The following is a 12,695-nucleotide window of genomic DNA, read 5'->3' as shown; positions in this document are numbered from 1 at the left end:
TTTTTATGATAGTAATAAGGTTTATCATTTGTGAACCACAGATCTGGATAATGTGACGCATTATGCAAGGTGTCCGTGCGCGGTACATACTTTTAGTTATCATACTAGGTAAATTGATATTATGAATCTTCTTGGCTAATGAGTTGGGGAGAGATAAACTTTGACTTTATTAAATAACATCGTTCTATCGTTTTCTCTGGTCCAGGCGGTCTGTTAGAAGTCGAGTTGTTGACGTTGTGGCGGCCGGGAGAGAAGTGAGTCTCATGCGAAGCTACACGATTCTCGAATGTGGGAGGAGCTTAGATGCTTGAGCCATTGCTCCCGTCCAAGTAAAAAATGTATCGCAGCGTTGGGGAGATTCGACAAGTTTTGTATCGTGTGTAAAATTTACTAGGTCAGCGAAGTTGAACATTTTGTACGTTCTATCAAACATAGAATAAAATGACATCAATAAAATTAAATGGTTTATTACGTCTGATCTAACCACAAAAGATGTACATGAATCGTCATAAATAACATAATTTAGTACTTCAAGACAACACAATGACATGAACATCCACTTGAACAGTGTATCTATTCTAACATATTTACATGCTTTACGTCATACTGACTAAATGATGTTATGACCTTCTTAAGTTTGGCAATGGTTGGAAGATATCAACTTTAAGTCTGTTACATGCGTGAGAGAAAAAGAAAAAGAAAAGGCTTTACTCTATTCTCGAACATGGCAGCAAATCCATATAGACTATTTTCTCAGATGGTGCAATCGTCTGCAAGCAGTACATTCTTGTCAACGGAAGATATATCTTTAAGAGACTGTCTTTTACTCTTTTTATCGTGCATTCAATTAGCACCATTTATGTTGCTTTGTTGTTATTATTATGATTAGTCTTATCTAATATGTATATAAATACATCAGTTGCTAATAATACATAAACAATATATTCCATACAAAATTGATCATCTCTTACTACAGATACATTCGTACACATTCTACTTTCACTGACATAGCCAGAGCTTATTTTTTATGAACTTTAGAAATTTGCTATCCACGTTCTCCATATTTTTTCCCAACCATCGCCTACCACTTACTAATATCATTACTGTCAAATGTTTTTATTGTTACTCTTAGTATTGAAATTCAAATGTTATTAAGACATATTAGCTTCTTTAAATAATGATAATGTTATTAGGTATCAAAAAAATACTTTTATATAAATATAAATCTTTGTTTTTTTCATTCATGTGGACGTAATTGTCAACATTTAACACATAGCCTATTCAAGCTACAAGGAGCTCCTTTAAGTGCTGTTATCTTTTGCATAAGTGTTTTATCATTCATATTTCTCTTCTTTATTATATCACATTTCTCATCTTTATTATACATTTTTATCGGCATTTACACCTACATGGTTAAGTGTAAGTTGAATTACATTATTCATCTTTCATGCCGCTATATCGTTCGAATACTTTCTTCTTCAACTTGTAATTCTATTAGCTTAATTCTCCGTACAGACTCATTTGTGTTCTTATCGTCGTCACAAGTTGTTTTCTCGTTGTTGGTAGAAAAAATGGTCTCAAAACATAAAGGATTATATTCAGTACAATGGAGACATGTTATAGTTTCCTTACTAGCCTGATATCTAGATACATATCACGAATCTCGGCCGTGAAAGAGAGAGAGAGAGAGAGCGAGAGCAAGCGAGTGAGAGCGAGAGAAATGTTACCTAGAGTTGGGGAGTAAACAGAAGTTTGTGAGTGTATGAAAAAAGTTTGCCTACGGTTGGGGGAGTAAGCAAAAATGAACATTTATTATGACTTCTCTCCCGCTTCTCCCTCAGTATATTATTCTATAGTACTATTATTTGTGATCAAGAATGGAACACGAACTAAAGAAAGGCATAAGTGGTAAGTAAACTATCATATGTGTGCGTGTGATCCGGACAACTTTTAATGCCGTGTGATTCGACAACTTTTGTATAAGTGTGTTATCATTCATATTTCTCCTCTTTATTATATTTTACACCAAGAACATTTTAATACGGCATTTACACCAACTGATGTAAGATAAAATACTTTATTCATATTTCTCTCCTACCGCTGTATTTTAAATACTTTTTTCTTCAACTCATATGTTTCTTATCGTCGTACAAGTTGTTTTCCCTAAAAATTAATTTTTTATATCAGTTGTACCTCGCTTTTTATCTTTAAAAGTTATTCGCCCGCCGGTTAAAAAACTTCATACGGGTGTGCATGATTTGGGGGCGCTAGCCCGCCTGCGGGAAGTTTTTTGAAAGACTCAAGATTGGGCATTTCCGTCGAGCGCCCCATTGGGCACGTAGGCACAAAAACAATTTTGCTGATTACAAAAAAACAAGCAACTCCACGTTTTTTGTCAGAAATAAACGTTAACATTTAGATCTGAAGGCTCAGGTCGTAAGAGGGAAGAGTAGGGGCTCAGACTGAGATGAATAGAAATTTTGGTTATAGGGGGAGGGGGAAAAACTCGTTTGATTATGGCAATAAGTTGTAAGGGGAGAGAAAAAAACTCATTTTTTCATTGGGGGCAATTTTAATTGGGCACCAATTACAGGGGGGGAGAAAAGCCCAGTTAATTAGGGCACTAATTTTTATATCCCCAAATTTTTGTAAACAAGAGTACTGTGTAATAATTAGATGGTCAGGTGTTTTTTCTATTAATTGTTGACAAGGAATGTATCTTTTAACTAATAAATCAATGCTGAATTTTAATATTATAGTATGAATAAAATTTGTAAGTGAGAATTTACTTAGCGAGTTTTAAGGCGATTGATAATCTTTTGCTGTTTGCGGAGAATTTTACTTAATTTTTCGAAGGTCACTTTTGTGTGTGGGGAAGAGAGAGAGCGAGAAAGGAGAAAGGGTACCTAGAGTTGGGGAGTAAAAAAATTTTTCTGAGGTATGAAAGTTGCCTACGGTTGGGGGGGGTAAGCAAAAAAAAAACAGTTATTATGATTCTTCCCTTCTCCCTCAGTATATTTTCTTTTGTACTATTATTTGGATCAAAAATGGAACACGAATAAATAAACCCTAAGCGGTAAGTAAAGTACATATTGTGCTTGTTTCCGGGAAACTTTTAATCCCGTGTGATTCAAAAAATTTTGTATAAGGTATTACATTCTATTTCCCTCTTTATTATATTTTCTATCGGCATTTAACCCAAAAGGAAAGTTGAATCCCCTACCCATCTTTTCTCCTCCCACTGTATCGTTTAATATTTTTCTTCTTCAACTTGTAATTTTTTTTAGCAAAATTCTCCCCCGATATTTGTGTTTCTTATTGTCGTCACACTTTTTCTTGGGGGGGTAGAAAAAATGGTTTCAAAGGGTAAAGGATTATATTCAGTAAAATGGAGCATGCTACTTTTCCCTTTACTACCCGATATCGAGATAACATATCACGAATCCCGGCCTAAAAGAGAGAGATAGAGGAAATGTTCCCCAGGTTGGGGAGAAAACTAAATTTTTGTGAGTTATGAAATGTTGCCTACGGGGGGGGAGTTGAAAAAATGAAATTTATCACCCTTCCCCCCCGTTCCCTCCGTCCCTTTCTTGTTTTTCCCGTTATTTCTTACGACTGTATATCTTTATTTTGTATTTTTTTGTGATCAAGAATGGAAAGAACTAAAAAAAGCCAAAGGGTAAGTAAAGGGTATGTCTGTGCGTGTGACCCCCGAAACTTTTAATGCCGTGTTTTCGACAACTTTTGTATAAGTGTTTTATCATTAATTTCTCCTCTTTATGTCATATTTCTCCTCTTTATTATTTTTCATCGGCTTTACCCCTCACAGTGAAGTTGAATCACTTTATCCATTTTTCCTACTGCTGTATCGTTTGAATACTTTTCTTCCAACTTTAATTCTGTTAGCTAATTCTTCGAAAGAATCATTTGTGTTTTTTCGCCGTCACAATTGAATTGCCTTACTCGAATCAATTCTATTAATTTTCTATTTGACTTTAAATTAATTAGTTTCTTTATCATTTTGTGTGTTGTGTGGGGCGTGTGTGTGTTTTTTTTAAAGTGTGATTTTTTAAAGATAAATCAACATCTCTGAAATGTACGTACATTTCTTTACCTTTTTTGAATTTTAGAGTTTTTTAAAAAATGTTATTCGCCTGACGTGTTAAAAAGCTTGTTAGAGTGTGTAGATGAAAAACTGTGGCGTATTGGGGGGACTACCCCGCTTCACCGGGGGGCTGCTCATTAGTTGCATGATATGCTGAGTCATATCCGATCTACGCCCTTTTGGGCCCGTATGACATAAGCTCGCGTACTACACATACACACACACTACTATACACACACCCCCCCGCAATACACCCACACCCACAGACACTGATGCATTAAGCGCGCGTACACACCACTAACGCGAAAAACACAACACGTATCGTTTTATGGTTATAACTTCATATCTCCACTATTGAAATTGTATGGTCAGATTCTATTCTAAAAAGAAGTTGGGTGGTCGAAATTTTGCTGATTACGAGTGAAAACGAAACAACTCCACGATGCTGTGATAAAAAAACGATCAACTTTGATCTGATGGGGCCCCAAAGTCGTAAAAGGGAGAAGAGTATGTGGTCGGGAACTTTTGAGAGGGAAATGGGAAATTTTTGGTTATGGGGGGAGGGGGGGAAAAAACCATTTTAATGGGGGGGCCCTAAGTTTTTGGGGGGGAGGGAGAAAACCTTTTAAAATTAAAAGGGAACTAATTTACAGAGACAAAAAAAAAACTTTTAATTAGGGGCACTAAGTTATGGGAGACGGAGACAACTCCAGTATACAGGGGGAGTGTTGGGAAGATCTGAGACTATTTTCTGTTTGGTGTAGAATATTACTTGATTTTCGAAGGTCACAAGTTTTTTTTTTAAGTGTGTGTGTGTATGTGGTGTGGGGGGTTGTGTGTTGGAGAGAGAGAGGAGAGAGAGAGAGAGAGTATTTTTACCTAAAGTTGGGGAAGTAAACAAATTTTGTAAGGTAGAAATGTGTCTAGGGTTGGGGGGGGGTAAGTGAAAATGAGCATTTTTTAGTTCTCCTCGCTTTTCCTCAATCCTTTTTCTGTTTTACTATAATTTGTATCAAGAATGGAAGACGAATTAAAGAAACCAAAGGGGTAAGTAAAGTATATATGGTGCGTGTTAGGACAATTTTTAATGGCGCGTGATTCGACAATTTTTCATGTTGTAAAAGGGCATGCGCATAAATTTTTTATTGTTTTTAAGAATGCTTAATTATTCAGTTTTTTCCATATTTTTATATCGACTCTCTGTGTACAAGTGAATCCCGAGTTTTTTTTTGGTTTTTTTAATGTTGTTCCTGTGTCCTCTAAAAGATTTATATAGTTCATCTTCAGTGAGAAGCGGGACATATACTTGAGTAATTTTGGGACCTCCGGAAAGCCTTCCCAATTGTAAACGTTAACGAAAGGGGGTTTACGTTATAAGGCAAGTTTTGGGGTTTTTTCCCCCCAATTTGCTAAGGTGACGTCTTTTTGTTTTAAAGCCACCCACGTTCAAAGAGCCTTTGCAGAGCATAAGCGTTAGGGTTTAAAATTTTGGTTTTTAATTTCCTTTTAGGCCGTTGTCGTAAGAAAGGAATTTAAGTAGAAAAAAGTATTACTTTTTATTAACACAACAGGGAACAGCTAGATAACTTGAAAACATACTTTTCTTTGGGAAAAAAATTTTTAAAGGGAATTCCGTTTGCTTCATATGCACCTTCCCTTTCCGAGGTTTTTGCATTAAATGTAAATAAGGGTTATGAATGCCTTTATAGATATATAAAAAAAGTTACCAAATATGTAGATGAATAAACAGTTTTATTCAAAAGAAAGTCTGTATAAAAATATTTTTCTAATTTTGGAAACAAAAATAGTGACAAATGCCTTACCATGGGAAAAACTCGCTCTCTCCAACCTCGGAAATTTAAACACTGGGGAAAAAAAAGAGTATGGAAGGAGGAGAACGATTATTACGTATTACAATCAGTGCAGGCTAAGAAACACATGCATTTTGGGTTTGAATGAATGGCACGTACAGTTAAAAAAAAATAACGTAAATGGTTAGGGATGGGGCTTATTCTTAACATGATTCCCGTTTACCTGCAAATAATCAAGTAAGATCGAGATAATTAACGGAAAAAAATGGAAGGGAAGGTACAACGTTTTTGCAATTCACGACAAAGAGAAAAGTTTATATTTTTCATAAGAAAAAGCCCTTTTAATGTATACACTGATGGGTATTACTAATTTTTTTTTTGACCTCAAAACTAATTCTGCTACCTTATCACTTTTTGTGTTGTGATTTCTTTTAAAGTTTTTTTTAAGCATATATAACACTAGAATGCACGCCAAACCCCTTTTTTACACTTTTTTAAAAAATTACCCCAACTAGGGTTTACATGTTCCAATTATTTTCGTAAGGAGATTCAAGGAGTGCCCGTTTTTAAGGATAACCGTTAAAATGTGTGTGTGTGGTGTTTGGTGTTATATATGTAGTCTTATATATAACTTTTTTTTTCAGACAAAGAGATGTGAAGAGAATCAACAGGAACCCCTCAAGAACAAATACCAAATCAAAAAAGACAAGATGAATTTGGGAAAAACTGAATGATTGCTTTTTAAATTTTCCCACCAAACCAACAGCAAAACAAACAACAGATTTTTTTAATCAATTATTACATCACAACAAACCCCACCTACAACAAAAAGGGGGAACAAAAACCACAACGGAGGAACAAAAAAACCACAACAGCAAGAACAAAACAGCAACAACAAACAAAAAAAACCCGGAGGGACAAAAAACAGGAGGAAAAAAGCAAAAAAACAAAAAAGGAGGGACAAAAAACAGCAAAAAACAACAAAGGGAAAAACGACAGCAACAACAACAGATTTGACAACAATAGATTAACATACAACAACAACCCTACCTACAACAAGGCAAAAAACAAGAGCAACCAAAAACGCAAAAAGAGTTAATCAATAAATTGGCACACAACAACACTTAGCATTGCACCAACACAGCAACACCAACACAAAACCCACCTACAACAAAACCCTGCCTACAAAACAACAAAAACAATTTTGATTATCAAATACAACCAAAAACAGCAACCCCCACCAAAAACCCAATCACCCCAAAGCCACCTACACCCCACGTACAACCCCAAGACTTCAAAATCAGAGAAAAAATGTATTTAAAAACCCAAACCGACTATCGCAGTTAATAAATATACATGAGCCAATCCGACCCCCCCACCTTTTTTCCAACCAGCAGTTAATCGTCCCGGTTCGCCTGGGGGGCGAAACACTCCTGTCCCTCCCCTCTTAAAAAAGATTTTCCCATCGAGTCTTTCTTCCCCCCTTAAGAAAAAATAAGTAAATGATGTTGACATGGGGGTGGGGTGGTGGTGGGGTGGTGGTGGGGTGTGATGGGGTGGGGGGGGGGGGGGAGGGGGAAAGGGAATTTTTTGGTTGAAACAATCGCTGGCCATTTAACTGGTGATGGTGGCGATGATGATGAGGAAGAATTTTTTGTTTTGTTTTGTTCAGTAACATGGGAATTTCGGACTTTATAGAAAAGGGGATTTTCTTGAACGGCGAGACACTCAATTTGTTAATGAATGATAGCACCTTTCTTTAAAAAAAAAATAAAATAAAATAAAAAAAAATAAAAATGGTAGAAGGTGGTATTTAGTAGGATAGGGAAGAAAACGAAACGAAGGATCAAAAGAAAAAAAAAAAAAAACGTGGTAAGCACAGAAAATGGAACACTGCTACCCCCGGGAATAATATTTTTTATAGAAATTTTTCCTTTGGAGATGTTTACCAGCTTTAAAAAAATAAATTTAAAATTTTATCCCCTAAAATGTTGATGTTTTAGACGGATTAACCAGTACGATATTAAAAAAAACGGCGCGTGATTTTTCAACGGGGAAGGAATAGTGATGGGGTATCTTGCCGCCTATAGCCCTAACATGATTTTGCATTACTTTCAAAATACCCAGAATATGCAAAAAAAGAGAGAGAGAGAAGGTCATGTTCGAACGTTAAACTGTTTAAAAATAAGTTAGAATTTAACTGTCTGGGTATTCGGAATTTTATGTCCGTCTGTCTTGATTTTAGGAAAATAGGATGGACCAAAAAGCATCCCCATATAAAAAATTTTGATGTTTTTGATGGAGTAAAGTAACAGAAAAAAACTATAAAACAATGGGGAGATTAAAAGCTAATATAGGGCCCCCCCCAAAAAAAAAAAAAGAATAATAATAATGAAATGTAGTACCGGGGACGGTGACGCTTATATAGTAAATAAATTGTTTTTAAAATTTTCTTTAAAAGATCACACACAAAACAGGCCCCAACATATCCTGTACAAGGCGTAGTAGTGGGTTGAAGGAAACAAGGGGGGAAAATTTCGGTGATAAGCATCCTGTATGCAATGGTACATATTGTGATCAGTGTTTAAAACAAGGGAAAAAAAAAAAAATTTTGTCAAGAAATTTTTATACATGTAAATGTGGGGAAAATCAGTAGAAAACCATAGTAATTTTATTTATTCCACAGAGGTGGTGATGAAAATGAGGAGTATTAGGAGATATGAGAGAAGGAGGAGATAGATGATGACGCGACGATGAGGGAAAGAGGTTATTTAAAGGTTTGAAAGGTTTTTAGGGGGAAAAAAATTTCCGTATACTAAAGGGGACTATAAAATGATTTTAATAAAAAAAAGGATAAACAATAATCGCTAAGAATTTTTATGGGCAGTAACAAAGAAAAAAAATAGTATTTCTTTTTATTCCCCAGTGATGATGAGATGATGACGACGATCGATGAGATGGGATAACGACGATGACGATGAATAGGGCCCCTAATCTGGGATCCACTAAGGTTTTTATCGAAAAAAAGATTTTTATAAAATTATTGGCCGACTTTTTTCCCCCTTCCGAAAGACCCCTATCCGCCCCTTCAACAAACTCTTATTAGTGTCCATTTCAGAAGTCGTTTTTTTCTGACAGCCGGTGGTGACGACGGAGATGGCGTATGGTTTTCATTCCACACAGCGAGCTCTGCAACTGCCTTTTGCAACGCTATAACCCTTTTTACTGGTGTGATCATATAACCCAATGTTTTTTGTAATTATTATATATATAAATATGTGAATAAACAATTCCTTAGTCTATTGTGTAATAAATAACTTTGTGACTAAATACAAACTAGAATGATAATACAGGACCGAAAATATTATATGTTTTGGATTATATTTAGATTGTAAATTTAAAATTTACTTTACTTTTATATTTAGATTTATATTTAATTACTTATATGTTTTAAATTTATATATATTTTAATAATTTATATATATATATATATATATATATGTATAATTATATATAAAGTATATTGAATATGTAACAATGTGTGTATTTTAGTTTAAAATTTTCCCTATTATTTTTAATTATACGTAGTTGTATATCATTTAAGTACGGATATATGTGTATAGTAAGATGTATCTCTTTCTAGTATAGATTTAATTTTCACCAAAAGGGTTTTAAAACAAAACGTGTTGTTTTTTCGAACCTTTAAAATTTTAAATTTTAATCAGTTTTTCGAATCTCAAAATAGAAGTATCTCGAACTTAAAATTGGAAATATATATGAAACAAGACAAAGACGGGAGGTTGACATAATATTCACAAAAACACACAAACACACACAACACATACCAAAAACACGTGTACAAATACGTGAGTTGTGTAATAATATATGTATGTATGTATGAATACATATATGTTATATATACATATATCTATATATACAAAAACACATGTGTTTATATACACTGTTTGTGTGTGTGTGTTTATATATATTTATTATATATATATATATATATATTATAAAATTTTATATATTAAAATGTTTATATTATTTAATTATATATATAATATATATATATAATATATTATATATGTGTGTGTGTGTTGTGTTTTTAGTATTTTTGTTGTATATAGTATGTATGATGGAGAGAAAGAGATAGTTAATACATCTAGCTGGGGAAGTGGAGACTATATAAATCAGTAGGGAAGGGAAAATGTAAAAAATGTAAACAAAATGTATTTTCACGAAGCAGACTTCCATTCGTGATTTTTTCTTCTCTTTTTTTTCTCTCACATTCATAACTAAATTCCCCTTTTAAATTAATTCTACAAAACTAACTGTTCCCCTTTCGAGGAAAAACCCCAGAGAACACGAACAAACAAGCACACGAACTCATGTGTGATACCACACTTCCTTCACTCACCTCCCCTCGCGTGTCGTTCCCTCCCCCTTCCCCCAACGTCCCACCTCCATTTTGTATAACTTTTCCTGCACTCAAAGTAAATAAGTTCTTGGTACTTGATTACCTTATTACTCTAGAATTAACACTGTACTCACATCATCGCTTACTGACACTGAACATTGTACCTCCCACACACACCGCGATATGAATTTCCCGCTGTCTCAGCGGGAAATTATTGTCATTATTATTATCATTTATTATTTATTTTATTAATTTATTATTATTATTATTATTATTATTATTATTATTATTATTATTATTATTATTATTATTATTATTATTATTATTATTATTACTATATTATTTTTACTTTGTCATCATTATCTTTTTTTTTTGTTATTATTATTACTATTATTATAACTTTATATAATTATATATTTATTATATGATTAATATAATTATTTTTTACTTTTGTTGTGTATTATTATTATTTATTATTATTTATTATTTATTATTATTTATTATTATCATTATTATCTATTATTATTATTTTTGATTATTATTATTTTTATTATATTATTATTATTATTATTATCATTATATTAACTATTATTTTATTAAAATTAAAAATATAATAATTATAATAATTTAATGATGATGATGATTGATATGATGATGTGATGATGATTTATGATGATGGATAATAATAATAATAATAAATAGTAATAATAATAATCGGTTCTCGTCCGATTAACGAAGTTAAGCAACATTAATCGGTTAGTAAATTAGATGAGTGACCGTGGTATGATCGTTGGCATAGGTGTTATAACCGTTAACAACTTTATTATCGGTGATCATAATTTTTTTTGATACATTCTAATAGCATAAACATTTTACTTTTGCATCAAATTTCATCACCATGACATTCCAGTCATATGTGAGATCCCCTATAATGTATGCCTCAATCACAATCGACCACTATCGGGATTACTGGCAATTCTAACTCTATTGTCACCATTTTCATGCACCTGCCTTGTGTTAATTATCAAGCCTTGCAACTCTAGGAAGAATGGAAGGTGTACAAGTAATGAGTAAGAAATTGAGTAATATGATATTTTAGATGGTATTTAGAGCTAAATGATATCCTAACCATAAGCAGAAATGTCGATTATTATTATATTTATTATTGTATCATGATTGCTTTCGCACACACACACACACACACACACACACACACAGACATATATATATATATATATATAAATTTTATATATATATATAATATATATACATACAATATATTATAATATATATATATATATATATATATAATATATATATTTTATTTTTTTTTTTTTTTTTTTTTTTTTTTTTTTTTTTTTGTCGCTATTGTGCTGATATTGTTGTTGTTATTATCTGTATATTCGGTTGTATTTGGAGTGTTATGATTATTGCTAGTATTTTCATTATTCATCTTAGTAATTTTATTGTTATTAGCATATTATGATTACTACCATATATATATATATATATATATATATATATAATATATATATATATATGTGGTGTGTGTGTGTGTGTGTGTGTGTGTGTGTGTTTTTTATATATGTGTGTGTGTGTATTTTTGTATACATATTTATACATATATATATATATATATATATATATATATATATATATATATATATATTATATACAAATTTATATATATATATATTATACAAATTATATATATATATATATATATATTATATATATTATATGAATAAGTAGATACTTTGCAGATTTACTAGTCCTTAATTGGCAAAATATTAAAATTTCGGCTTTCATCCTGAGACCCATATTTTTTTCTCTCTCTACTCTCTCTCTCTCTCTCCTCTCTCTCTTCCTCCTCCTCTCTTCTCTCTTTCTTCTCTCTCTCTCTCCCTCCCCCTCTCTCTTCTCTCTCTCCTCTCTCGTCTACTTGAGCCGCCGTGGTTATTCACATAAATTTCATATTTGGGTATCTAAAATTCTGTATATCCACTTATTTTGTAACCCCTGCATTCGGAGAGGCTGTGTTTTTAAATTCATCTTCTGTGTCACAACCTCCCCGAGAGGCCTATCGGCTGTGACCGCGGTCAACACATGGTCCGTATCAGCCATAAGAGCTGACCTGTCAGAACTTGTTGTGTGAGGTCGCCCCCAGGAAGTGATGGTGGTCTTCTGTGATCGATGCTGGAGATGTGGGGTCGTGACCCAACTAATGTATAACATTGAAGTAAATGTTACTTTAATCGTAGCATATGTATGTTTTTAAAAGTTGAGGGCAGTTCGAGGAGAACCTCCGTGCCGTCAAGAAGCGCCCTAGCTTTACTGGAATCAGCTATATTCTGACTCC

The 12,695-nt window shown here is 33.0% G+C and overlaps 1 protein-coding gene across 1 annotated transcript in view; it reads left to right on the top strand.

The window, feature by feature from the left end:
- Nucleotides 1–1,718: 1,718 nt before the first annotated feature.
- LOC119575489 (ataxin-8-like) overlaps nt 1,719–12,695 on the top strand; it is a gene marked incomplete at its 5' end in the record, with an annotated part of 23,280 nt that continues 12,303 nt past the window's right edge. The window contains 1 exon segment of the mRNA XM_037923144.1: nt 1,719–1,908. Coding sequence (XP_037779072.1) covers nt 1,878–1,908 — 31 coding nt within the window.

Source organism: Penaeus monodon, chromosome 7, assembly GCF_015228065.2.
Source record: "Penaeus monodon isolate SGIC_2016 chromosome 7, NSTDA_Pmon_1, whole genome shotgun sequence".
NCBI lineage: Eukaryota > Metazoa > Arthropoda > Malacostraca > Decapoda > Penaeidae > Penaeus > Penaeus monodon.
The sequence above is the reverse complement of the archived record's forward strand: the minus strand, read 5'-3'. Positions and strand labels throughout refer to the sequence as shown.